The sequence below is a fragment of the Rhododendron vialii genome, chromosome 4a (assembly GCF_030253575.1).
Source record: "Rhododendron vialii isolate Sample 1 chromosome 4a, ASM3025357v1".
NCBI lineage: Eukaryota > Viridiplantae > Streptophyta > Magnoliopsida > Ericales > Ericaceae > Rhododendron > Rhododendron vialii.
In genome coordinates, this window is record NC_080560.1 from 827087 (window position 1) to 854344 (window position 27258).

At 39.4% G+C, this 27258-nt stretch overlaps 5 protein-coding genes across 10 annotated transcripts; 1 reads left to right on the forward strand and 4 right to left on the reverse strand.

The window, feature by feature from the left end:
* Nucleotides 1-1568: 1568 nt before the first annotated feature.
* Nucleotides 1569-4497, reverse strand: LOC131321883 (ubiquitin-conjugating enzyme E2 28-like). Of its 3 annotated transcripts, none has more exons than XM_058352871.1 (5): nt 4318-4497; nt 3363-3473; nt 2456-2583; nt 2044-2148; nt 1569-1907 (listed from the first exon to the last, which is right to left on the reverse strand). In XM_058352871.1, the coding sequence occupies exons 2-5, from the start codon at nt 3430-3432 to the stop codon at nt 1764-1766; spliced, it is 447 nt and encodes a 148-aa protein (XP_058208854.1). In that variant the 5' UTR covers nt 3433-3473; nt 4318-4497; the 3' UTR covers nt 1569-1763. The 3 variants fall into 3 exon arrangements, with proteins under 3 accessions (XP_058208854.1, XP_058208856.1, XP_058208855.1); XM_058352873.1 differs by having other exon boundaries at nt 4206-4388; XM_058352872.1 differs by having other exon boundaries at nt 4172-4385.
* A 1678-nt stretch (nt 4498-6175) lies between these two features.
* LOC131321884 (glutamate--tRNA ligase, chloroplastic/mitochondrial) lies at nt 6176-12936 on the reverse strand. Of its 4 annotated transcripts, XM_058352877.1 has the most exons (14): nt 12713-12889; nt 12457-12595; nt 11271-11389; nt 10562-10683; nt 10000-10182; nt 9763-9881; nt 9547-9595; nt 9335-9436; nt 9122-9224; nt 8967-9030; nt 8721-8835; nt 8151-8251; nt 6804-6960; nt 6176-6702 (listed from the first exon to the last, which is right to left on the reverse strand). In XM_058352877.1, the coding sequence occupies exons 1-14, from the start codon at nt 12762-12764 to the stop codon at nt 6475-6477; spliced, it is 1653 nt and encodes a 550-aa protein (XP_058208860.1). In that variant the 5' UTR covers nt 12765-12889; the 3' UTR covers nt 6176-6474. The 4 variants fall into 4 exon arrangements, with proteins under 4 accessions (XP_058208860.1, XP_058208858.1, XP_058208859.1 ...); XM_058352875.1 differs by having other exon boundaries at nt 12457-12936; XM_058352876.1 differs by lacking the exon at nt 9335-9436 and having other exon boundaries at nt 12457-12871.
* Nucleotides 12937-19207: 6271 nt separating this feature from the next.
* LOC131322573 (mitogen-activated protein kinase kinase 4-like) lies at nt 19208-20194 on the forward strand. Its single transcript, XM_058353933.1, has 2 exons — nt 19208-19504; nt 20054-20194. Exons 1-2 carry the CDS (start codon nt 19208-19210, stop codon nt 20192-20194), a joined length of 438 nt encoding a protein of 145 aa, XP_058209916.1.
* A 998-nt stretch (nt 20195-21192) lies between these two features.
* LOC131322574 (uncharacterized) lies at nt 21193-23320 on the reverse strand. The gene is made up of 5 exons (XM_058353934.1): nt 23210-23320; nt 22540-23097; nt 22232-22463; nt 21697-22148; nt 21193-21576 (listed from the first exon to the last, which is right to left on the reverse strand). Exons 1-4 carry the CDS (start codon nt 23318-23320, stop codon nt 21697-21699), a joined length of 1353 nt encoding a protein of 450 aa, XP_058209917.1. The 3' UTR covers nt 21193-21576.
* Nucleotides 23321-23814: 494 nt separating this feature from the next.
* LOC131321889 (uncharacterized) lies at nt 23815-26222 on the reverse strand. Its single transcript, XM_058352889.1, has 4 exons — nt 25751-26222; nt 25490-25617; nt 24788-25129; nt 23815-24693 (listed from the first exon to the last, which is right to left on the reverse strand). The coding sequence occupies exons 1-4, from the start codon at nt 25875-25877 to the stop codon at nt 24154-24156; spliced, it is 1137 nt and encodes a 378-aa protein (XP_058208872.1). The 5' UTR covers nt 25878-26222; the 3' UTR covers nt 23815-24153.
* Between the last annotated feature and the right edge of the window lie 1036 nt (nt 26223-27258).

Here is a 27258-nt window from a genome sequence, read left to right on the forward strand (position 1 = left end):
TTTACCATTTGCTTGCTTCATCGGGTTGGGATTTTTTTTTTATCAAAACCAAATTTGGGCTGGATTTCCGTTGGGTGTTTTCACGTGACTTAGTGCGTCGTTTGCCTATTTCTCAAACCTACCTATGTCCATCCAATTTCCTTTTATCTGATAATAATAATAACTTAATGGGGTACTTGGTGGAAAAATTATCAGATGTTCTTGAAGCAAGGCTATGTGACACTCTAGTGTGTTGCAATTAGTAAATACTACGGGATTCATTACTTTTGCATTCACATTTTAAGAGACAAACTGACATGCAGTAAATTGTAAATTGCATGAAGCATCGCACCAATAGCACTGAATAGCCTCTCGTAGTTAATTGAAAGAGTGAAATAATTTAATTCGGTATATAATATACAGAACGGTCCTGTTATTCTACCACAACTACTCAGTGGCAGGTAGCTATTTTCAACATTTTCTCATAGATACAATGAAGACGACACTTTCGCGATTAATCTAACACTAATTGATGGTTTATGATCTCCACTTATCTTGTGTTAAGTGTCCTACGGCATTTCAGCCTTTAGGTGGGTTTCGGCCCCAATGGGTATATCCTTGTTTTGGCTCATTGCCAAACGCAGAATTTGGATCTCGGATTAGGCAGACTGTACTTTTGAGCATAATGTTATCTCCTTGCTCCTTTTAGTCTTGTAACAATTTCAAAATTAATGAAACTTTTTTGCTGTTAAAAAAATTGTCCTGCAGTACCCATAATTCAAACTGTAGCAATGATACATCGTTAGTTCCAAGTTTTTACTGGCATGTAAGAAACTTATTTATTAGTATGAGCTTATGAATAATGAGATAAATTTCACATGTGAGGTACCCTTGTTTGGTTATGCCATTACTTAAAATGTATCTACAGCTACATATAAATTCATTACCAGAACTGGGATCTATCTAAAACATCTTCATAACCCTTTAAGCGGCGAGCTTTAAAACCTGTGTTCCATCAAAATTTTAGTTGGCTTTCAGCTCACTGCATCTCAGGCTTAATTTTAGTTTGCTGTGCCAGTAGACTTTCTGATTTGGCATTTGGACTACCATCGAAACCATACCAAAATAGTAGGAGGAAAGCCTTGAGCTCCAGCGTGAAAAATGAACAGAACCACCAGAATACGGGCTGAAAAAGCAAACCACAACATTGGCAGAATCCTACACCAACCCGTGTTTTAAGATTTATTGTGGAAGTAGCTGCAAATCATAAACGGTCACTTCCAACTAACTGATACTTAGGCCACAAGGTCCAGATTATAACACAAGCTCTTGGTCATTCAGGATTCCTTAAAATAACTCCAAACAGAAATCAGATGGGAGTAAAATACAGAGGGTAGTCATCACCGGAGACGAAGTCCAGAGGCTAGATCAAATCTTTTCCCAAGGGTAACACGGCAAGCACCACCTACTTGAAAATGGAAGAAATTAACTTTGAAACAAACTAGTAGAGCATAAATCAGTTTCCCCAAACACAAATACCCCCCAAAAATTTCAGCAAAAGAAACTTATGCTACCTTTGAGACAATATGTAAAGCAAAGAAACATATATATAAAGTTAAATTCCAACATTACCATCACACGAAACACATCCATGCCAAATAAGGTACCATAAGTTAAATACTCAACACCCAGAGACGCAATAGAACCGACGTTAATCTCCAGGATGGTTTGTCCATTTACTTATTTATTTACTACTAGGATAGACAACGATGGGTGAAGATCTCTTAACCCATTGCGTACTTCTGAGTCCAAGATCGAGCAGTCATCTCATACTTAGCTCTGTCAGTCTTGTACATATGGGCAATCTCAGGCACTAAAGGATCATCAGGGTTCGGGTCCGTAAGCAGCGAACAGATTGATAGCAGCACCTGAAAAACAAGGACATAGCATAAAGTAGTGGTGAGAGACTCTAAATTTAGCGAGTATTATCTCATTTACAACAGCACAAAAGGACAAATAATCCCAAAACATAGTCTTATTGAGCACAAACAACAAGCACATTACCTTGGATATGGTAAGAGCTGGGCTCCACTGTTCCTTAAGAATGTCAAGGCAAATGCTACCATTGCTGTTAATGTTAGGGTGGTACACTTTTGTTTTGAAAGAAACCTGCCAAACACACAATCATGAATTTTTCATACGACCATCTGACAGGCACATAAGCATCCAACTCCACGGTTGCAGATGGTACAAAAGGTATGGTGAACAGTGAAAGCATGCAATTAGAAGTGTGCACCAACTATTGGAATATAGCCAACTATGGTTCTAAGGCACCAATATAAGAAGCCCAAACCAACACAAACATAATTACATACTTAGCATATACAGAAATAGACATGGATACAAGGAGAGGTGTTTGGGAGAGGGAAAAATACACTTTTAACTTTCTTCATTGACTAAATGAACCTGATATTACCTTTGGCGGCTTGAAGGGATAATCCGGAGGGAAGTGGATAGTAACAAGAAACACACCACCTGTAAATGGGCTGTCTGCAGGGCCCATAATTGTTGCTTGCCAATGAAACATGTCTTCACCAACAGGACCTATACAAATTTAAACCTCTTAACACCATAACTAGATATTTTTCTGATGAGATGGTAAAATGTCAGAGAATTAGAGAACAAATAAAAACAAAAATTCCAAATTTCCCATATACACAACTTCCACTAGAAAATAGCGGAACCATTTCTCTTATGCTAAGGTTGGTGGTAGCCAGATACGAATAGGGGGGATTACCCGCATCCAAACTAACCACCTTGGTTCAATCAAATGATTCCACCCCAGAACACACACACACCAAGTTACTACATACCAACTCACAAACTCCAACACAGCAGAAAATATAACATTCTGCACCGATGTGTATACCCAGAGCTCAACCACATGCATGCAACAAGGTTATACAAAGAAAACAACCATATGAAGCACTCTCACGTAGTTACACTCCAGATAGACACCAACAGAGTAACCCACGATCCTACTGCAAAACCATTTCATGAAAACAACCAAATGAAGCACTCTCACATAGTTACACTCCAGATAGACACCAACAGAGTAACCCACGATCCTACTGCAAAACCATTTCATGAAAACAACCAAATGAAGCACTCTCACATAGTGACACTCCAGATAGACACCAAGCAAGCAGTGGATTACCATGTTGAAACCTCCACAATGCCAGTACAGTGGGATTAATACAGTCATACGTCGCACTAAATTCATACTGAAAAATGCATTTTCTGAAACATATCAAATAGGAAGAAATTATGCACACACAGGTACTGCTGGTAGATGTTAAAAGGTTCATGACAACAGAACAAACCAGCACTGCAAGAAGCAGGAGGATCCTTCTGCAGGTCCTTCAGTTCCTTCTGAATCCTCTTTGAAGCCATAACCAGTGCACAATGGTTGCAACACCAGCACGGAAATCTCACTGCAAAAAATTCCCACATCAAATTCAGGAGAACATGAAAGGTAGCAACTGTCACACCATAAAATTCATTGGAACCATCCAATTCGTTAAATCACATTCAGTGACATAACAACTCGTAAAAGCATCAAGAGAAAAGAAGAAGATGATATTCAAGTCAGATTTAGAGCTGTTTTCCAAATGAAACACTACTGCAGGAACGTAGAATCGCACCTTCATTTCCTAAAAGTCCCTTTGGATTGAGGGGTTTGGTGAGAAAAGAAATGAATAACAAGGGGAGTTTGACCACAGGTTTGGATAAATGAAAATGCAAGGTCTAGTTTGTTTCTGACAAAAAATGATGAGACACTCAATCCAAAGGGACAGCAAATATTCAACATTAACGGTAGTTAACAGAGCACAGCTAAAGGAAAACCTTGATCCAAACACAGCTAAAGGAAATGGAACTTTTCTTCTTCTTTTTTCCCCTTTCTGATTTCCACTTACGAACAGACGCCATACAGTTAGGACCATCACAAATCCAAAACTCAAAATTTTCTCTCTTTACCTACGTTAACAAAAGGAAAGCATCATTTCCACCAAAACAAAAGAGCAGAGAAAAAACTTTTCAAAACCCAAACCATCTACAGCATCCGTTTCAATACAAGGCATCTAAGCATCACAAAAAAATCAGATATTTATGGAATCTACGCACCACGTACATAATAAACCCTAAACGCGAACGAGGGTACGCACAGGGAAATGGAGAGAGAGACAGATCAAGATCATGAAATCACAGAGAATACGTGCAGATATACGATGTCGATCACATAATTATGAAGTGTAGAGATTGAAGAAAAATCCTTACGAAGAGAGAGGGGAAAGGGTATCTAGGGTTTGCTGCTGCTGCTACGGTTTGGAAGTAATTTTTGGGGAATGGGAGCGTTTTGTTTTTATGGTGATTTGCCTTCGTAAGCCACTTGGATTATTTTCCGTCTCTATTTGAAAGTTTTTGCTTTTATTAATTGGGAGCTCACCTATTAGGATGCTGATAATATCAAAACTATTTTTATTTCTGTTAAAATCTTTTTTTTGTTCATGTCAAAAAGTCATTTATTGTATGATTTAATTGTCCTTCATTATTTCACTTATTTTACGAAAATGCCCCTTCAAATTCAAGGGATTATTTTTATTTACGTCTCTTCTAAAATTAGCTCTAGAATTTGCTCATGAATCCTTGCATTTTTGCTTGAAACGTGGAACTAAAAAACGCATTGCACTTATGGAATTTTAAGGGGTATTTTTGTAAAGTAAGTGATGTAGTGGAGGTCAATTAAGTCATGCAATGAATGGATTTTGACAGGAACAAAAAGGGTTTTGGCATTATCAATTCCCTATTAATTTTGTGAATAATTTTATAATTTATTGATTCGTTTTGATGGGGAGAATTAAAGAAAATAGTAAAAAAGTATGATTCAAATTCAAAATTTTGAGAATAAAGGAAAAAATAACCTAAAAATATGCTTATTCTGGTTTTCATTCACAAAATTTTAAATTTGGTTACATAATCTGTTACTTTTAGGATTTCTTTTATCGAGATTAATATTGTAATTTGAAAAAATTTAACGAAAAATAACAAATAAAAAAATTAAGACCAAAAAAATAAAAAAGAAAAGGAAAGAGGATTGTTAAGCCAAACCACACAAACGGAATGGGAAAATTCTGTAGAGCGCTTCATCTTACAGGGGAAGTAGGGAAAAATTGATACGGTTGTTCATTTCGGCACAAATGACTTGAATTTTAATTTAAACTTCCATTAATTTGAACCGTCTATTGATCGGATTAAAATCCGAGGTGTCGCTTTGAATATGGAGAGTTTGGGCCACTCTCACCGCGTGTCCTTTTTATTGGCCTTGTTGGCGGTGACCGCTAGATGACTCCCTCGGGCCTCCACGTGCTTTCCGATGGAGTATTAGAAAAAGGGAAATTAATTTTCACTCTCTGGGTAAAGTAAAGGGGTCTAACCTTTCCTATTTTGGTGGGGTTTTTTGGGAGAGTAAGTCTACAGTTACCGATCGCCGGGCACGCTCTGGCCACTGGACGGCCGATCCGATCCGTCCAATAATTCTAAAAAAAAATCCCGAGTGGGCTTTCGCGAGAATAAATGGCATCCGACGTGTGTAAGTGGCCGATCCAAGACTCCATTTTTGTGCTTGGATAGGCCAAAAACGGAGTGTTTGGATCGGCCAAAAAAGGAGTGCTTGGATCGGCCACTTACACACGTCGGATGCCATTTATTCTCACGTAGGCCACTCGCTTTTTTTTTTTAGAATTATTGGACGGATCGGATCGGCCATCCGGTGGCCGGAAAGTGCCCGACGGGACGTCGGGATTCCGATCGGGATTCCCCGATCGGTAACTGTAGACTTTCTGTTTTTTGGAAATGAAGCTGACATTTTTTGGACGGCTTAAAATGAGAACATAAGCAAACAAAATGGGACAGAGAGCTTTCACAGATATCAATGCATTTCTTGTACGTTAACCGTTCTCCATTGAGCTACAATTAGCATTTTTCTTTAATAAATGCAATCTATATTTTTACTATAGTATGCTTTAACAGCTTTATCGTGCGTAATTTTAAAAGTACTTTTTAAAATGCATTCACTAAATAGAGAAGCGTGAAAATTATTATTCTCCTTCACGAGATTTCACCATTAAACAAATCGTGAAATTCAACCAAATCCTTCAATTATGTAACGAGAATGACTTAATCAGTGCTATTCAAAACATTACCATGGAACTGGCAACAACCGGTAAACAAAATTAATCCAGCAAACCCAAAAAAAATATTGATCTTCAACTCTCATGTGAAGTATCATACTCATACAAGGACAAAAACCAACCATTCACAAGCTCACCTAATGGTTAATTAATAGAGTTCCAACAAAACTCATCTTAACTGAAGAGACTGCTAGAAGTTGACTTTTTAGAGTGCAAATGTTAGGCTGTGTGGGTGAATCAAGGATTAAGGTACAGTAGCAACAGATTCCAGAACAGTTTGGTCGTTGTTAAATGATTCCCATTTGGTATCCCTTAACATTTTGAACCTGTCGTCCAACGTGATAAACCCAGCTTGATTAGCTACGACATTAGATGTTCCAGCTCTGTGTAGCAGCAGCACAGTAGCCCCCATTTCTGGGCCATGAAGCTTTCCAGTTAGCAGCACCCGAAGAGGCATGAAGAGAGATTTTCCCTGCCAAGGCCATGAGAATGGACAATTCACACAATTAATACAAAAGAAAAAGAAGCTAAGAACAAGATTATGTAAAGGGGCCCTTATAAACCAGAACAAACCTTGCGATTCATTGATTTACCAAAGCTCTTAACCCATGATTTCCATCCAACATTGCCTTCTTCAAGGGCACCCAGGAGTTCACCACTATCATAGGTAGCTAACAAGCTACTTGCAACTTCAGGAAGCCCGTCTTGCAATACAGGTTTACCTTCAGGACTAATGATGCCACACAATTAGTCAGGACTCAGGAAAGACAATACCATGGAACCTCAACCATAAAAAATCATCTTCAGTCCCGAACTTCAAACATGACATGTGGGTTTTTTTTAACCGAGATTTAAGACTGCATAGCTTCACACTTGACATCTATGAAATTGTCCGGCTCCTTGATTTGAAATAAAAGTACAATACTATCCTTCTACTTCATCTGTACATTCAGATAGACAACTATGGACATTTTGCATTAAAGAAAACAAGTAAAATTATGGGGGAAAAGGAAATAGACAAAAGTTATTCCAAATGAAGACTTGATGTCTTATACAAGATCCCACCATTGAGGATATAAACATAACTTGCAGATCATAGAAACCATAATGATTAAAGGGTCATTGTCGGGGTGTGATCCGGTTCTGCTCCTAGATCTCTGGTACCGGTCGGATCTTAATCTGAACTCTCTCTTCGAGACCTTCTTAAGCTTGCAAGATGAACCACCAATTAGTGCCTAACCAACCGTACACAGCCCGAAGGCACTCCCATGCTTAAATTAGTCCCAACTCAAGGGAGGAAGAGTACAGAGCTTGAGCAAGATAGTCACAGCGTAACTTTCTAGGGTTTGTTCCGTACCTTATCTAGAGAGACTGTACTTGGGCTCTAAGTAATCATGTGCTACGCAGATGCCATGCCACTCAGCACCCACGTGGAGCTGTGTTGGCTGGTATCCACCGGGTCATGCCAATACCAGCCCGGCCCGGTCTCCAGGCCTTACACCCGCCATTCCACATGGTTGGGCTAGCAACCTCCAGACCTTCACGCTCATATCCGGCATTTGGCCCAATTGTGACCTGTTTCGGCCCATCGGCAATCTGTGTTGTACTCATATTGTTCTTATGTTAGGTCACCAGTGATTCAAGTGCCAATAATTCCACTTCCCCATATTGCAAAAGATGTGATTTCATAACATTCCTCAAGTATTGGGATCCAGTACATCACAAATTGCAGTATCAATATTGAGGAGATGTCAAAGCAGACCCCTTGCATCCTCAATACTCATACAAACTGAAATTGTAACAAGATCATCTTAACGGCTATGCAAGAGGTTCCAAAGCAAAAAAAGATAACTTAGCCCAAAACGACGCCAGATAATGTCATTAAGCAAACAATTTTAAGTGAAGAAGTCCAGGAATCACCTTGCTAAAGTAGCATACAAAGGGTAAGACAGCAAGTTTGACAGTGCTTTGTCAGAATCCGTTATCAAGTCAATCCCATCCTTTAGCAGCTGAACAGCCTCCTGTTAACACAGATATTCCTGGTGAGATCCCTTCACTTGGTTTTGGGAGATTAAAAATACTAAAAGCAAATACATGGAGAAATTTACAGACAAAGTAAAACTCATATCTTATTGTACTGTATTCTGACCAGCACCTCCAAGTATTATCAAGATTCAAGACTATACAAAACTCTTGCACATGCTCCAGTGCATTACTATAGTGGACCCATTCACACACCAAAGAGAAACACTTCGAGCATCCGGGTAGGCCAGTTACTAGCTTTTTTGAAACTGAAAGGGACGTTTATGTGCAGGTTCCAGGATTCTGTTCCCGCAGAGCACAATATTACATGGAAATCGTACAGGTTAAACAAATCCATGCCAAACTAATAAAGATCACTGAACATCCCGTAGCTAACGCTGAACTGAGAAGTTGTTTGTAACATTAAGGTACAGACTGTATAAAAGGAATGTGGAAAAGAGTTGTTACCTCTACAAACTTCCCCTCTGATTCGGCGAGGATGCCAGTGCTCTTCCAGTGCTGACCAATAAGCTTGGTCAACTCTTCCGATGAGAAAGATTTTAAATGCTGGCCATTCATCCACCTTAAATTTGTGAATTGCACAAAGATGAAGAATATCAAGAAAGTACTGGCTATCATACAAAACCTTAAGAGTACAATATCTTAAAACTCACAAACACCTAAATTTCTATGCAATTGAAAAGCCCTAATCACCTTAATTTGGTAGAATCAAAGACAGCTCCACTCTTGTTAACACGTTCAATTGAGAACTTTTCAACTGTAAACCGCACGAAAAAACAAGAACCATCAGACATCCCTAAGTTATATGCTGGTCTCTAAGAATTGTCAAATAAAGGGAAACGACTAACCAAGTTTCTCTAGGGAAAAGAACTCATTTTCAGTACCATCACCCCAACCCAGCAGTGCTAGATAGTTAACCATTGCCTGGGGCAGATAACCCATCTCCCTGTACTGTCAATGATAATTGCAAAGAGTTGTTGATACATGCCTCAAGAAACCACTCAAGGCGTTGAAAACTTAAACTTTACCAAGTACCAATAGACTGTGTAAAAGTTAACAACCTGACCCACTGAAGTTGCGCCATGCCGCTTGGAAAGTTTGCTACGATCAGGTGCAAGAATTAAAGATACATGAGCAAAGTAAGGCATTTGGAATCCAAGAGCCTGTGGGAAAACATTAAAGGTTCTGTGACAGCTACTTCCAAATGGATGAAAATATTAGTCACTTGGAAATAAGAAAGAATAAGTGACAAGTTGAGGCCGCATCAAATCACCTTATAAATCAGCGCTTGCCTTAGAGTATTTGGTAAATGCTCCTCTGCTCTGAAATGAAAGTTTCGAGGGGAAGGAGGGGAAAGAGATAATAAGAAATGGCACAAAAAATGCAGTCTGTAGGCCTAATAGCAAGAGGTGACCCATTAAAGAAACAATTTCAGTAATACAAAGGCTGGAACATGGCATATCCCATCAAGTATTGGGGTAAACTTTACCTTATAACATGCGAGATAGCCATGGTAGCATCATCAACAGTTACACAAAAGTTGTATACGGGCTGTCCATTGCTTCTCATAATCACAAAATCCCCAAGTGTGTCCAAGCTCCAACTAACCTTCATGACACTTCAAACTAAATTAGAAACCTATAAATACCAAGAATAGTACCATCTGATTTCAACCTGCGAAACACATTACTCTTTACTAACAAAGAAATTCAAGAACACATCTTACCTCTCCTCGAATAAGGTCATCAATTTGCAACCTTCCTTCCTTGGGCACTCGAAAGCGAAATGTATAAGGAGTTCCCTTCTCCAGCTCTTCTTCTACTTCCTCATCAGTGGCATTGGACCACTTCCCCGTGTATACTGGAGGCAGTTCTTTCAACTTTGCAATCTCCTTCATTTCTTCTAGTTCCTGAGAAAAAATAGAATTGTCCATAACTACAGAATTACATCCGCCAGCATTCCAAAAGTAATAAACTCATTTAATGAGAACAACACCTAAAGGATAGCCATAGAAGAGCAATTTCTTGACAAAAAGATCACAAACTCAAAATTGCAACTTATACCCCACGAAAGAAATCAAAAATAAAGGAGATCGAGAGCCTCGCCATAAGTAAATCAGATCAGATATACTTTCGAGTTCATCCAAATGCATGTCCTAATCACTCTTCGAAGTTAGTAAACTAACATTACATGCAATCCTCTATTTTATAAAGTAGGCACTGGTTGCTTGTTCAAAGGGTAAGGTCACATGTCAGAACGAAAGACTCCCAAAGATAGAATCCAATTACCTCATTAGAACAAAAGCAACGATAAACATGACCAGACTTCAAAAGCTTCTCAGCATATTGTCTGTACATGACATTTCTTTCAGACTGCCGATATGGACCATAGTCTCCACCAACACCAGGACCTGCATTATAATGGTGTGCTATCATCAGCCTTACTTGAAATAACTATTTGATTCTATTACACTAGGTGAATAGAAACAACCAAATCTAAACAAAAGTCAATCTACAAAATAAAGTTGAAATGTCGGAACTATACATAAAACCAGGTAATAACAAGAGTCAGATATGAGAAACATCTATCATTTTCTTGCCACCTGACCGATCCACTTAGATCAAAACCACAGTCACAGGTGCTTTCCCTGTTCTGTTTGGAAGAACCAGGTTAATCAAAACTGAAATGGAGAATATAGAGAAGAATCGAAGCTATCCTTTTTCAGCTCATCTATTCATTGTTTTCGCATCTGTTTGAAAGACAAAGGTAGCCACCCAGACAACTGTAAAAAGGAAAAACTCTCAAATTCCATAGAAGAGGAATGAATTCCCAAGTATAAGAAATTCCTTGCTGGCAAAGTCACTAAGCGAGGAAACTTTTGAGATATGGAATAATCAGATAGCATATTTTTCTAATGATTTTTTCAACGCAAACTAAATTCAGAAAATATCAAAATGTAACAATAACAGGTGAAATAAGAAAGGATGTATGTCATGCCTTCATCCCAATGAAGACCAAGCCAAGAGAGATCACGTAATAAAGCTTCCTCAGATGCCCTGGTAGATCTCTCCAAGTCAGTATCTTCAATGCGAAGAACAAACTTCCCTCCGTTAGACCTGCAAGTAGAAAAATACGCGATTTGATTTATTCTATTAGTTTGTTTGACCAGAAATGTGGAAGTAGTGGAGTGGTAGCCAAGTGGTAGCACTATGTACTCCATGCATTTTTTTTTCCCAAAACGATAACAGATGATATTATTAATCTCAATCAAAATACATCAAGCAGAAGACTTGTCCCTAGACAGGGAACCAAGCATCCACGACGGTGGGGACTCAGCCCAATGGCTATACCCAAACCAGACAAACCTTTCCCAGCTAAAAACACACACAAGAGTCAGGCGAGTGAACAGAAAAGAGGGTTGACCCAAAAAAACCTCTCAAATCTGAGATCGACAGAGAGAACCCTCACCGAAATGGAGGAGTTATTGAAAGTAAAAAAACCATCACTTTGGAGGAAGAAAAACATAACTATCAAGGGTAAAGCCCTCTCCTTCCGCCGCCGCATAAGGGTGGTGAAACTCCTAGGGCGAGGGTGGCAAAGGAAGAGAGGTGGCTAGGGTTTTTTCCTCACAAAGAGAGAGGATTGTTAACTTTTGCCGAGAAAAGTTAACAATCGAAGGGTAGGGTACCCCATGCATGCATTTGACAGGGTTCAAACCTCACTAACAAGTAACAACAATAAACAATGCTAACTTTTGCCGAGAAAAAGAAAGTAAGTGGTGCAGTAAGGCACCTTCTGCCTAACTAGAGACCTTTAGGCATGATCTGTCGTTCTCTCTTAATTTTCATTAGATTTATGTCTTTTTCGTCATCTTATGAATTTTTTTCAACTTTTGTCTATAATTTGATACTTTTTCGATCCCTTTGATCAAGGTTCTGAATACCATACCTGTTAGAGTACTGATTTTCGTATTGATGTACCGTACCGTTACGGGCGAGATACTTTCGGATTTATCATTATTGTTATTTTCTCACATCAAATAATTTAGACCGGTATATTACATACCGAATTCAAAACCTCACCTCTGGTCGATACGAAAGATGTGTTGTTAAAAATTTGACCTAAATCTAATTTAAGAAAAAACAATAAAGAAAAAAGACACAAAGGGAGGAAGGAAGGATACCTAGCGAAGAGGTAATTGAAAAGGGCAGTTCTGGCGCCTCCGACGTGGAGATTACCAGTGGGTGACGGAGCAAAGCGAACGCGGACTTGATTAGGAGGAGCAGGAGCAGCTTGTTCTTGTAAAGACGAAGACGCTGTGGCTGAGATAGAAAAACAACTCCGGCGGATGAGAGAGAAGCAGCTGTTACGAGTAGTACTGCGACGATAGCGTAGAAATTGGGATAATGATGACGATGATGAGGAAGATTGATTATTACAACGGAATATTATCGTAGAAGTAGGAGGAAGAATCACGCTGCGACTCGCCATTCTCTTCTCTTCTCTTCTCTTCTCTTCTCTCTGGAATCAAAAGCAAGCTCCCACAGCCTACTGCTAGCTACTGGTGTCCCGTTGGGCGGGCGGGTGGGGCTTGCCTGCCTTGCCTTATCGACCAAAAGATAGATTTGCAATTTGCTGTTACAATTTTTGATCTTTTATTTTTACAATAAATAAACAACAATAATATAAGGGCTTATCTACTCTCTTTTTTCCTTACAAAATTGGTTCGATTTTAATTTCGTCCTTAAAAAAATTTTGATTTCAATTTTACCATTATAATTTCTAATCAATTTCAATGTTATCTTCCGTGAAAAATTTAGACAAAAAATGCGTACGTAGCCAATGGTTTGGTGATAGTTACCAAATTTTTGACAGCAGGGCACTAGGCCCCACCTCCTCGTCGCCCCCCCCCCCCCCCCACCCCCCCCCCCCTTTTCCTTACAAAATTGGTTCGATTTTAATTTCGTCCTTAAAAAATTTTGATTTCAATTTTACCATTATAATTTCTAATCAATTTCAATGTTATCTTCCGTGAAAAATTTGGACAAAAAATGCATACGTAGCCAATGGTTTGGTGATAGTTACCAAATTTTTGACAGCAGGGCACTAGGCCCCACCTCTTCGTTGCCCCCCCCAACAAAAGCCCGCGAGTGGTGCTAGGGACACACCCAAACACACACCCACCACTCACATGAGTGGTGGGTCCCACACACACTACACATTTTAATGTGTGTATGAAGCTCACCACTCATGTGAGTGTGGGTGTGTGTTTGGGTGTGTGAGTGGGTGTGTCCCTAGAATTATTAAAAGCGGATGCCACTGAACATTTTTCAGAATTTTTCCCCTTTGACATGTTTCTACGACATGACTAGGGATGGCAATTCCGGTCGACCTGACCCAATCCGACCCGTTCTCCGCCCCAAATGGCTAGGGAATTCGGGGATTATTTGAAAATCGGATAGGATATGGGGATAATTTTCAAAAAAAAATAGGGAACGGGTAGGGGGTGGATATGAGGTAGTACCTGCCCGATCCCCGCCCCACTAGCCTACTATATATATATATAAGTTAGGGAGTTAGGGTTCCCGATCCCCGCCCCACTAGCCTACTATATATATAGATAAGTTAGGGTTTTCTCATTTCCCAATCGTCACTCTAGAGACTTGCGTCTCCGATCCCAAGCCCCACTAGCCTACTGGTTTTGTTTGTTTGAAATTATTTTAATTTTAATTTGGTTTGTAATGCACTATGACAGCAACTATGTGACTGTTTTAATTTAAATTTGGTTTGTAATGGCACTACGGCAACAAATGTGACTGTTTTCATTTTGATTTGGTTTGTAATAGCACTATGGTAGCAACTGTGGCTGTTTTTCTTGGCATTTGGTTTGTAATGGCAACGTAGATTGTTTTTTTTTTTTTTTAATTTAGTTTCATGGTCCGTATTTTATGGCAGATGACTTTTTTTTTTTTTTTTAAGTTTTGAATCTTTGGATCCCCGCTCCCCGTTTGGGGCGGGAATGGAGGGCAAAAATAAATCTCCGGTGGGGATTGGGGCGGGGATGGGAAGGGATTTGGATTCGAAGATCGGGAACGGAGATAGTGGTATCCACCCCCGGCCTTCTCCGTTGCCATCCCTAGACATGACTTCCATCTTTTCGTACTCTTCCACCATCTTCATCTCCATTGCAGTATTCTCCACCAGCTTCCTCTCCGTTGCAGCATAGTCCACCGTCTTGCTCTCCCTTGTAGCATAATCCACCATCTTCCTCTCCATTGTAGCATAGTCTTTCAGCTTCGATTTCAACTTCAAGTTTTCATCCTTTAGAGCATGAATGACAACCTTCCCACGGTTACAGATTTCATCATCAACCCATGTGAAAAACTTGCATGGCTTGCCATCCTACAATGGAGGAAAGTTGGGAAAGTCACAAAAACTTTGATTACGGTTTCCAAACAGAGAAACAGGCCTTATATTACACTTACCCGGTAGTACCGACATCCAAGGAATCTTCTTCCTGGATTATCTTTAGTCCATGAAGTAACCATCCACTGACTTCGACCCACACTTGCAAACGGGCCTCCCCTGACCCGCATTGGAGGAAGAGGAAGAGTTGTTAGAGCTTGAAGGCATCTGGGGTCAAGTGAAGGAAGAGGTCAGGACAAAAAAATTGGGGATTTAGATGTTGTTACGTGGGTTTGGGAGAAACGATTTGGGGTTTGGGGGCAAAAGAATTTGGGGATTTTAGGATTTACGGTTTTTTGGGGGTGGGGAAGACATATAGAAGTTGGTCCCACAATCCACGTCACCGGACCGTTTGCCACATATGCATTGACCGTCCAAGTTTCTCATGGAAGAGTAACATTGAAATTGGTTAGAAACTACACGGGTAAATTGAAACCAAAATTTTTTAAAGAACGAAATTGAAACCGAGACAATTTTTGAGGACCAAAAAAGTAGATAAGCCTAATATAAGAAGATGAAGTTAAAACATAAAATTTGCTACCATGCATATATAGACAACGGGTCTTTATGTAAAATAGACAAGTTAAAAGAACTTTTTTGAAAAATTGACAAAGATACTAAGGTATGTAAGTAATATAAAAGAAAAATGTGTATAATTTTTTGAATACAAATGTCATGACCATTATAAATTAGGAGTAAAAGTGAAATTATTGGAAATTGCGGTGGGGCCCGTGCCTCCACTGGTCCTATACCACCTCCACCGCTAGCTCGGCTCGGATCGTAGTTTTGATGCAAAATTAACAAATACAAAGAAGTTTGAACGCTCCTAAAACATAGAAACATAATTTGCTGAATTATTACGTAAAGTCTACACCCACCCCACCATCCACCTCACCCGTGTGTGGAGTCCACATTGAGTCCCACAAAATTTCAAAAAAATACCCTAAAGAGCGAGGATTCTTCCGCATTTATTTCATGGCATAACCCAATGAACTATTGGAACTCGGGCGAGGATTCTTTAGGGGCAACCGGGGGATGTAACATGATAATAGGGGTGTTTAGAAATCTAGGGGGTGTTTGGGAGCCTACTTTTTGGCTTTTCATTTTTTACTTTTTGTCTTTTTGACTTTTGGGATTATTATCAGAATGTATTTTGTTTTTGGTAGAGTGTTTGGATGATATGTGCAGAATGCATTTTGCAGTAGGAGTAGTGTTTGGGAGATATGGAATGAAAATGAATTATGGATTGGTTTTTTACTATGTTGCCCCCGGTTATTAATAATGTTTTAATCAATTTTTTTAAAATTTACTTCCGAAATTACTTCTCATCCACTTCAATCAACGGTTGGATCTTCATCAACAAAAAAAAGGCAACGGTCGGATCTTCATCAACAAAACAGCCAACGTTGGCTGAGATCAACCATTCAACTTTACTCTCTCTCTCTCCCTCTCTCTCTCTCTCTCAACAGAACCGAGAACCAGACCCCCCTCGTTCGTACCCAAAATCCACCTGCAATTCCTTCACCTTCACCTTCCACTTCTCTTCTTTCAGTAACCAAGGCGGGTTCAGAAATGGGTCTCGATTTTTCAAGGTTCAGATTCTCAATTTTGCAAAACGGGGGGTTTGGGACGGCGACTGCGAGGATCCGGTTCAGTCCGTTCATGGCGACGCTGGCCGCGAACCCGACGTTTGTTTCGGACGGCAACACGATCCAACCCCTCTCGGAAATCAGTTTCCGGCAACCTTCCGGCGTGTTCTTGCGGATTCCGGCGTACTCTTGCAGATTTCGGCTTCTTTCCGACGAAATCAGATAACTCCGGCTGTCCAAAATTCTGGTAGAATCAGTTGGGGTGATGAGCTGTCCATTATAGTTGCAGATTCCGTTTGTATTTTAGCAACTGCTTTCCATCCCCCATTGGGGATGCTCTTATGTACATGAACTGGTATGTGAAGAACTGTGTGTGAATTTGAAGCAAAATCCAATTGAGAGGATAACGTTCAACGAGGGCTTTTGTGGAAATTATCCCAACAAGGAAAGGGTAGGAAAGTCTTTTTGGCATGGCAGGTGAACAAAATGAGAAAATGACAATTGGAAAAGCTCCTCCTACCTCTTTCTGCCTTTTATTTTAGAAACCTCAAAACGGAAAACCCATTTTCCGGAAAATTCATTTTCACTCTTGCAGCCAAACAGCCAAAACCCAATAATGAGAAGTGGAAAATGGGAAAATGGGCCATCCAAACACCCCCCTACTTTTTAGATTTTCATTTTCAATTTTTTGGCTTTTTGAATTTTTGGATTATGGTCAGAATGGATTTTGAAAAATGAATGAGTGTTTGAAAGATATGTACAGAATGTATTTTGAAATAGTAGTAGTATTTGGTAGATGAATGATGAAAATAAATTATGAATTGATTTTTTACCAAGCTACCCTTGGCCTTATTATATTGTGTTAAAAGATGTAAAAATGAATTATGGAGGAGAAGTGGGCATTTGGGTAATTCAACCGAAAATGGGGAAAAGGCAAAATGGGAAACGGAGGTCCGAATGTGATTTTCACTTTTTGCTTCCTTCGTCAAAATTTGGGAATGGATTTTGTAAAATGGGTTTTGAGAATGGAGTAGCCAAACAACCATCAGGGGGCGTTTGGATGGTGGCTTTTCCCATTTTTCGCTTCTGATTTTTGGTTTTTGGCTGTTTGGCTGGCAGAGAGAAAATAGGTTTTCCGGAAAATGGGTTTTCCATTTTCATATTTCTAAGACAAAAGCCAGAAAGAGCTTAAAGGAGCTTTTCTCATTCTCATTTTCTCATTTTGTTCTCTTGCCATGCCAAAAGACATCTCTACCCTCTCATTTTTTAGATAATTCCACAAAGCCTTGGTTTTGTCCCCTCTACTGATTTCCTTCACATTCTCACAGTTCTCACATACCAGGAGAATACGAGAAGAGAGAGGCCAGAGCAAACGACTGGACTTTCGACCAAAGTGGGGAAATCGTTCACCTCTTTCACACTTTTGCATCTCTCACCACAAGAACAGGGAGAATTTCTTCTGGGTTAGAATTATGGTTTCCATTTCGATCTGACCATGGAAGAACCCAGAACATAAAATAGACTCTGTATCTTCCATTCCAACAAACAAATTTTGACAAAAATTAAACCAAACATGACAAATTGTATTGTTTCGCTTGTTTTTTTCCATTTCCAAAACTCTAAAAAACCCACCAGATTCAATTTCGAAACCCTATACCAGATCCGCCCCGACGATTTTGATTTTGTATGAGGGGGAGGGGTGTCTGGCCTGTTGGTTGTTTAGGAGGAAAATGGGCTCTTGATTTGCATAAATGGAGATTGGGTATGGGAGGAGGAGAGAGAGAAATGGGTTTGGAATTGGTTCGTGCGTGGGTGAAAGAGATAAATTTTGGTTTGTCTCAAAACAAGGGCAATACAGTAAAAATACAACTCATAATTCATTTTTATCACATATTTTCCAAACACTACTCTTGCGGTAAAATACATTCTACACAATTCATCCAAACACTCTACCAAATTTAAAATACATTCTGATCAAAATTAAAAAAGCCAAAAAGTTAAAAAGTTAAAAATGAAAAGTCAAAAAGTAGGTTCCCAAACACCCTCTACTATATACATATATATATATATATATTTATTTATTTATTTATTGATAATAAGTGTTTGATCATATAGTTACATGTTTGAATTCCACGGAAGGTCAGAGGTCAATCATTTCAAATTTTGGGATACTGAAGTTATGTCCGATCGTTACCTTCAGGCCTCAAAATTAGTCGAGGTGCATAAACTGGCCCAATCATCCGGTTATAAAAAAACTACTAGGCTAGTATATATATATAAGTGTGTCTCTCAGCCCAAAATTATTAGGAGTACTAAAATGGATCAGAATCAGAACCACAATAAAACCTCAAATCGGACAAAGCTAAGACGCCAACTATCAGCAGACCCGGCAACAATAAGATCAGGTACCTCTCTCCCTGTCCGTCTCTTTCTGTTGGTTATTTGTTTTATGGCTTTAGATGCTTAAACATTATTTTTGGGGGGGGCAATGATCGGCGGATCTGCCAACGAAACAAACAGGTACCTCGGCTTGCCATTGTGGTTGAACCTTATTTTTTGTTGTTGTTGGCTGGCCAACGAAACAAATAGGTACCTTCGGATACAGAAACACCTCCAACCCCCAAAATATCTGGAGCCCCAGCACAGCCTTCACTGTCTAAGGAGTTCTGGCCTGAAATTCACGATAGTGATTTGATACAACTCCCACTCCCCGGAATGGGTCCAATGATTTGGCCCGTCTGAATTAATACACCGGTAGTGGCACATTTAGGATTCGGCACTTGCGGCAGTGTTTCTAGAGTGAGACACATTTCCACCAGAAAACTTTATGTTTGGAAGGAGCTGACAGTACGCCGTAAAGATTCCATACAGAAGAGAACCATGCGGGTAATCAATTTGGCCTGCACTTTGAAACATCCCAACATCGTTAATTGTCTTGGAATTTGGAGTGAAGTAAGGTTGCTCTACGATGATATGCTGGAGGGAATGGAAGGTATCCATGCGAGGGACGAAGCTGATCTTGCCTCTATTGGGAAAGATATACTCGAGGGGCTGCGTTACCTCAAGGATCAGAATGTCGTTCATGGAGATCTGAAGCCCTCTAACATTTTAATCGATCATGACAGGAGAACGGTGAAGATTTCTGATTCGAAAAGTCTAAGCACACATATAAATAGGGTACATATTCTACACAAATTTTTTGTGGTGTCTACCTCGGATCCCACACAAACGATCCGAGTCGTTCATTAAATGTAAAACGTTTTTTCAAGGGCCCCCACAAAAAATCACCTCAATTCAATATCAATAGATGCTTGATCCAATCATCTAATTATTTATTATCCGGAAATCAAAATGAAAAATTGAATGATTGGATTGAGCATCTATAAGTATCAAATTGAGCTGATTTTTTGAGTAAGCCTTTAAAAAAATATTTAACATTTAATGAACGGTTCGGATTGTTTGTGTGAGACCCGATGTGGACCCCACAAAAAATCTGTGTAAAATATGTACCTATTTATATGCAGAAATGCTATACTTACAACATTTTTCTACAACATGGTGACGTGGCCAAGGGACCTACTCATTTTTTTATTTTTTGGCTGGGTAAAGTGAGTGGGTCCCCTGGCCACGTCACCATGTTGTAAATATGTTGTAGAAAAATGTTGTAAGTGTAGCATTTTTCATTCATATGTGTGGGTAGCATCGTTCTTTCTGATTTTGCTGCAGGCAAAAACATGGTGGACGACTTCTGGGATCAATGTCCATTGCGCTCTCCGTTGGATTTTGTACGCGAGCCCTGAGTCCCTCTGTCGCGCCCTCTGGAAGGAGGATTGCGAGACCAGTGATATATGGAGTTTTGGGATCTGAATGCTAGAGTTTTATTTAGGGCACTATCCGATTGTTTTTGATCGACTGGGCATACCTTCAAAAATCAATGGTATTGTGATGAACCATCCTCCTGAGGCCCCTTCAGATTCCTCACCGGAGTTCCAAGACTTCATTCAATTATGTCTTTGACGAGAACCGCACCGGGGGGCGGGGCGGGGGTACTTGCTCACAATTTCATTTTGGAAAACACTGAAGGTATGATTTAGCGATCAACACTTAACGTTTTATTTTTGTGCCGTGTGAAATTATGGCTATGTTCGTTTGTTGGTTTTGGCAAAAAATTTTGAAATATTTTCAAAAACTTGACTTTGAACTTCTCTCAAAAAATTTGTTCGTTTCAAAATTCTGGAGCAATTATAAAACTAAATTTCTGAGATGCTGTTTGGTTGGGTTTTTTTAATTTTTCAAAAGTTGTTTATATTTTTTATTTTTTGAAAAAATTTCGGCAAAAAGCCATTGCATTAAAATTAAAAAGGGGAAAAAAAGAGTACCAGGCACAATCAAATTCAAAAGGAGAAAAAAATATGACAATAAAAAATAACAGTACATTTTTTTTTTTGGAAACAACAGCAAGAACATTGACCAAAGTGGCTACATTGACCAAAGTTGTAACCATCTTGACAGAATAATTAACTTGATAGCATACCATTTTGATAGAAAACAACAGCAAGAACAGTTGCAACAGAAGTAGCAGCATGTGCATAAAAGGTAGCAAAAATAGTAGCAAAACAGTAGCAATTTCGAAGTAGCAGCAGCTACTTGATGCCTGCCCGAAGTAGCAGCAGAAAACTGCATAATAAGGCAGCAAAACAGCATCAAAACATCTTGACATAATCTGCTCGAGGTATCTACAAGCAATCTAGCATTAGTAATCAGCAAAAACCCCTACTGGATTGTCTTAAGCAGAGGACCTGTATATGATCTTGGCATCCCACATCCGAATGCCCAAATATCAAATAAGATCAGCTACATATTCATTGCATAAAGAAAGCAAATCAATTCCATAGTCCCAACGATTCAACATAAGCAAAATCAAATCCGGGTTTTAAAGCTATTACAACATTACTACAACAGAATCATTCATAAACACTAAACACCAACAAATATTAGTACTATTACATACCCCGAACGAAAGTGTCTTCGAAAAAACAAATATGACAACCTACTAAATTAGAAATGCCATTACTGCTCCAGGTGAGAAACAAATGCACTTATTTGAACCACCACGACCATCCATGTTGGATTGAACATTTAAGAGCAAAGGGACTGATGCTCCATATACACCTTCCATGCATCATAGGACCTTGTTCCATGGACTTTTCCAACAAAAACAACATAATAGGAACTTTTTCCAGCCATGCCTAAAAAAAAATTATTTTGTTAACATTAATTCTTAACCTTAATAAGGCAGAACTCAAAAACAAAAAAGGAGGGCAGAGGGGTTAATTAAGAGCAAAAAGATAGATATCAAGCATACTAACCTACCAATTGTGTGCATTCCATAATTGAGTCGCAATTTCATCACGCCTATTGGCCATTTGCTGTAAACCTCCACGGGACATGTTTACAACTTCAATATCTCCACCATCCTCTTCCTCATCGTCATCATCATCCGAAGAATCAAAATACAAGTCTCTTTGACGCTGGATTATGATCCAGTTGTGAACAACACAACAAGCTGTCACAATTGAAGGTTGCCTCACTGGCTTGTACGAGGGCATACTTTTAAGGATTGGGAATCGTCTCTTCAATACCCCAAAACATCTTTCAATAACATTTCTCAACGACGAGTGTCTATGATTGAATAACTCCCTATGGGAGTTGTAGACAGGATTGGGACCATTGTATTGATTCAAATGATACCTTTCGCCACGATATGGAGCTAGGTACCCAGGCATGTTGGTGTATCCAGAATCCACCACATAATATTTGTCTAAACGTAAGTAAATTTAGTGAGACATACATGCGCGTACAATAATCTACTATAACAAAATAACATGAAAGTGTAGTACTTACTGATCGGTGGGTGCGGAAAGTTAAGATTAGGATTTGTAACTGCAGCTAAGAACACCCGTGAATCATGGGCACTACCTTCCCAACCAGGATAAACAAATGTGAATTTCATGTCAAATGAACACGCTGCCATTACATTTTGAGTTTTGGTAGCCTTCCTTCCACGATATGCTGTTTCTTGTGTGGTAGGCACCCAAGCTTCGATGTGTGTCCCATCTATGGCACCGATACAATCCTGTAACAATTGACATAATTACAAAGGTGTCGTATAGGAATACATGTATTTAACTACTATTGGACTGTACAATTACCTTAAACCACGGATAGAATCTTTGATCATTGATAATTTCAGGAGGGGTAACATTCAAATCAGGCGGTCGAATTATGAATGGAGCTAACGTACAAAGGGCACGCCTCATGTACTTGAAGTGTCGGCATATGGTGTCTGTGGAATGTTGGAAACGATCTGCAACAGTTCTATGTCTTCCGCTTTGCCCACAAATGTATAAGAATGTGGCCAATGACTCTTCCACAGATAAATGCATATGATCCCATTTAAGGTTGCCTCTAAGTACCAACTCAGCAACCAATGACCTAAACGTTGGGGCATCTACACGCAAGACATCTTGTATGGTATCTTGATGCCCATTCAATAAATGTGTCACATATTCTTGCCCAGTGAAAGGGGCATTGCGTTGTGGTTGCCTTTCGTCGTCCGAAGACGAAAGCATGTCCATTATCATCATGTCATCACCATCACTACTACTACTTCCCTGCTCGTATTGGTATTGCCATGATGCACCATGTGATGATGACATACCAGTGGATTCTTTACGAGTACAACCTAAGTTTTCCAACAAAACTGCAGGCTAAAAACAGGACCACAAAAACTTTCCTGATCAAGAATCAAAACTGAAACATGTTTCCAAAAAATGAAACTTAAGTATAACATCAAGTGAATGACTTTTTATGAAGGCTTACAAGAATAGAAAATGGTAAATGGAAAAACTTTCTATCATCTGTCACATATTTCACTATGGTAGAATACATGTACATACTTATGGAAGCAGCCTTGACCCTGAAATCATACATTATTCCATCTTCAATCAAATTAGGAGACTTGGGACTGCCTTAACCGCCATGCTTTTTCTCTCTTGATTATTCTTTTTCTCTCTTGACGATTAAAAAATCATAGCAGCCCAGTCAAGATATCCTTCCTATTGTAACTCATACACTCACATGGGCCAGCATACAGATTAAAAAATTTTATTTTTTGATAAGCATCAGATGGGTCAGAGTAATGTCTGCACCTATCAGTATTCAACACTTGAAATACTAAGCTTATAATTATGCAACTGAAATTTTATATGCAGTTTCTCTTACTTGGTGAGTCATGTGAGCCATTTAACTACATCAGGTGAATTTAAAGTCTATAGCTCAGTTTCTTTGATAATGCACATTTTAATCAAGTTTGGACAATGGACAAAAACTGAAACTGAATACAATGCTAATTATTTGCCTCTCTTAGAATTTTACAAATATGACAAGGGATATCCATTTTTCACTCAAAAAAGAAGCATTCAACACACAAGTACTAGTAGAGCATTAATAACCAACTGAAATTCATCAATTCATACGAGGAAGAAATGACAAAATCACCATGCTATTGGCATTTTCCTACAACAAGAAAGCGACTGATCTAACCACTTCTTTGAATGAAAAGGGACTGACATAGTTTGTGGCATCCTTCTTACTACCTAAAACATAAAAACTGGATAATAGCACAAACAAAGAGGCAAACATACGAAGCGTACAACAGACGACATCCAACTAAAACTTAAAACAACAACCAACAGAAACTTCAACCTACAACAAACTTCCAACTGGTACACAAGACTTCCAACTGCCTTGTTAAGCAACAACCACTACTCAAGGGTTTCGACCCAAAAGCGCCTCATGTCGGGATCCAATTGAACAAATGATTTCCTAAGTTGTAGGTTCTCGGCAAGCCTGTTGAAAGCCTTAAGAAACTGAGTTGGTTCGACAAACGGCTTGAATGAGTTTAGTATCTCAATGGCCGAAGGTTCGGACTTTGGATCAACTTGTTCCGTGTTTTGGATCTTAACAGTTTGGTACCACTCTCCTTTAGCTTTCTGACAGAATGCTATTTGCTCATATGCATGCTCCTTCCTAACCATCTTGCTAGGATGACTCCTACCACAACTTTGCCCATCATCTGACTTTCTTTTGCCCTTAGAACCTGAAGAGGTATCACCTTGCAGCCCTTTCCCTTTCCTCATCCTATGCATGAGTGCCTCCATCTCATCCTCATCATCCGTCGTTATGGGCCCTACAGTTGAATCTGGCGCATATGCTCCAGTCGCCATGGTGTTGCCCAACAATTCAGCAAGAAGGTCATAATGTTCAAGTCCTTTGGTTCGGAAAGGCTTAGCATCAGGGTGTGCCTATAAGTTGAGAAATCAAAAGGGCCTAAAGTTAAAAAACAGATTGTAGAATTTTAAAATTTGTTGTTGATTGGGTTGCCTAATGTGAAGGTACCTGAAGGTAAAGTTGCCAATCAGTGTCTGACATTGTGACTGTTCCAGTAGCCTCATCCCATCCTAGCCCTGTTTGCTTGACTTTTAGTGCCACAAATGCCTTATATGCCTTCTTCAAACGCGCAAATTTGCCCTGTAATTTTTTTGCAGTATATCCCCTCCTCCTCAACCTTACTGTCATCTCTCCTTCAATGGATGTCCACTGCCTAGCCGTAAAGTTTCTATCCTTCTTGCTACTTGTTTGTCCCTCTTTCTTCACCTCATCAAGCATTATATTTATGAAAGTTTCCACAGTGGAGTACCCCCACATCCCAATATCCGACAAATCATCAGCCATTCTAGCCTAGTTCAAGCAACAAAAGGGTATATAGAACACGACACATTAGTTACCACTAAGAAGGTTTATAGCCTAGTTTGAAGCAAAATAGAAAAAGGTCTCCACTACTACTATTTTGCCACACTGTAATGAAAGAAAACAATAAAAATAGTGTTCACTTCTTTTACATAAAGGTGGAGGTCCATTTTGATTTTAGCGGATCCTAAACTAATAACATAATCCACATATCACTTTAACCTTGGCTTGATCCTAAACCTTCAAATAGATGACATAGATAATTTTCAATAATGTAAAAAGCAAAAAAAAAAAATTACCAAAAGCACACAACAAACACTTATTCCGGGCTAACAAGTAAGAGTCATATACCACTGGTATGCTATTCTCGCCGGTGCACGACTCTTCTGAAGGGAGAGGATAAGATGAATGCTTCTTCTTCTCGACTGAAACTTTGCTTGGAACTTGTCTTGGAGGCGTCTTTGGAGAAAAAATTTGGCCTACATAGAAACATCACAGAAAAGTTAGGACCATCACAAAATAAATTATACATAGCTTCAAATCAGAAAACTCTTCTAAAAATTGTTCAAGTTTATAAATTAAAATCGCACTACCATACTGTCGATTGAATACCTCTAGCTTTTCGAATTTTTGTCTGTCGGAGAACCCATCTTCCGCACCTCACAACGTTTGCCCCAACCTTCTCCGTGGTGGTGTTCTTCGATCGTTTGTGGTTTTTAAGAGCACGGATTGGGGCCATTATATAGAAAAAAAAGGGTGAGTCTGGGTGAAGATAAAGAAGACCTAAATGGTATACCGTGAGATTTGCAAATCTACTTGAATGATGGGTGTGACTACTCGTTTAGAGAGCTTTGTGCAGAGAGAAGACAAGGTTGAGATCTGTGCTAGTGGTTGAGAGTTAAAGGGGTGAGATGACTTCTCCAGCAAAGATACAGATCAGTAAAGGCGGTGAGTGGGTGGGTGTGTGTGAGACAGAGAGAGAGAGAGAGGGGCGTGTGAGATTCGCTCTGTATACTCTGTAGAAATTGAAGAAAAAAGGGAGTAGAGGAGATGAATATTACCGTTGAATTTTGCAGAGAGAGGAAAAATGGGAGATGAAGATAGCCCCCGTACAGTAGCAGCAGCAGCTAGGGCTTGTGTGCAGAAAGGCAGTGGATGCGTCTACTCAGAGGTTAAAGAGGAGGGAGGAAGAAAATGTTTTACTGTGGTTCAAAAAATTATCTCACGGTACCCAATTTTCAACATTGAACCGAATACGGGTTATGGGCTTTTAAACCCAAAACCCGGTTTGCAAAGCCCAAACGAACATAGCCATATGTCCTGAGATTTTTCCGATGACAAAATAATTAACTTTGTAAAAGGGTGCAAGCGTGAAAGTACATCTTTTGTTGTTTACAGACGACAGACGTTAGTTGACTACTCTCACAAAACAGCTAGCAGTGTAATGGTGGAAATCGAAGATGAGGTTCTTGTAACTGCCAGAAACCTGAGGGGTGGTCCTTGTATTTAACCCAGTTTGTATGTTTTGGAATTACTCCATCAATATTGATATTGATGTGTGTATAAGATAATGATGTGATTTAAGGCATGAATTATGTCCATTATAGCATATGTTATGAAGACACCACTTATAGAAAAAAGGACTATTAGAGTGGAGCTAGGGCCGGCCCTAGGCATAGGCCCACCAGGCGACCACTAAGGCCTTCCGTTTTGGGCTCAATAACAGGGCCCCAAAATAGTGGAATATATTAAATATTACTCCCTCCGTCCCTTTTTAAATGTCCTGCCTCGTAACTCCAACTTATTAAAAAGATATCATCATTATACCTTTCACATCAACTTTTTCCTCCACTTTCCCTACTTATCCATCATCATTACACTTTTATTTACTAACTTTTCAAAATGGAATCTACTTTTAGGGACAAAATGGACAATTCACCAACTTTTACCCACTAACTTTACAAAATGGACACTTATTAAGGGACAGCCCAAAATGGAATACTGGACTGTAATAAAGGGACGGAGGGAGTATATATGTTGACTATTTTACAAGTAGGGTGATGTACCACAATGGTAAGTCGCGGTTAGACCATGAGATTGTGAGTTCGATCCCTATCCCA

Bases quoted from the DNA above. Each gene is read 5' to 3' on its own strand.
- LOC131321883 (XM_058352871.1), bottom strand. From the start codon at position 3,432: ATGGCTTCAAAGAGGATTCAGAAGGAACTGAAGGACCTGCAGAAGGAT. The intron at 2,584-3,362 runs GTTTGTTCTGTT...AAATTTGTATAG, and splicing joins TCCTGCTTCTTGCAGTGCTG to GTCCTGTTGGTGAAGACATG. The intron at 1,908-2,043 runs GTAATGTGCTTG...CTTGTTTTTCAG, and splicing joins CAGCTCTTACCATATCCAAG to GTGCTGCTATCAATCTGTTC.
- LOC131321889 (XM_058352889.1), bottom strand. From the start codon at position 25,877: ATGGCCCCAATCCGTGCTCTTAAAAACCACAAACGATCGAAGAACACC. The intron at 25,618-25,750 runs GTATTCAATCGA...GTTTCTATGTAG, and splicing joins AAAAATTCGAAAAGCTAGAG to GCCAAATTTTTTCTCCAAAG. The intron at 25,130-25,489 runs GTATATGACTCT...TGCTTGAACTAG, and splicing joins GCGAGAATAGCATACCAGTG to GCTAGAATGGCTGATGATTT.
- LOC131322573 (XM_058353933.1), top strand. From the start codon at position 19,208: ATGCGGGTAATCAATTTGGCCTGCACTTTGAAACATCCCAACATCGTT. The intron at 19,505-20,053 runs GTACATATTCTA...ATTTTGCTGCAG, and splicing joins TAAGCACACATATAAATAGG to GCAAAAACATGGTGGACGAC.
- LOC131322574 (XM_058353934.1), bottom strand. From the start codon at position 23,320: ATGTATGATTTCAGGGTCAAGGCTGCTTCCATAAGTATGTACATGTAT. The intron at 23,098-23,209 runs GTAAGCCTTCAT...TCCTGTTTTTAG, and splicing joins ATTTACCATTTTCTATTCTT to CCTGCAGTTTTGTTGGAAAA. The intron at 22,149-22,231 runs GTAAGTACTACA...ACTTACGTTTAG, and splicing joins CTTTCCGCACCCACCGATCA to ACAAATATTATGTGGTGGAT.
- LOC131321884 (XM_058352875.1), bottom strand. From the start codon at position 12,764: ATGGCGAGTCGCAGCGTGATTCTTCCTCCTACTTCTACGATAATATTC. The intron at 9,882-9,999 runs GTAAGATGTGTT...AGTGTCATGAAG, and splicing joins ATGACCTTATTCGAGGAGAG to GTTAGTTGGAGCTTGGACAC. The intron at 9,225-9,334 runs GTTGTTAACTTT...TATCATTGACAG, and splicing joins GCGCAACTTCAGTGGGTCAG to TACAGGGAGATGGGTTATCT.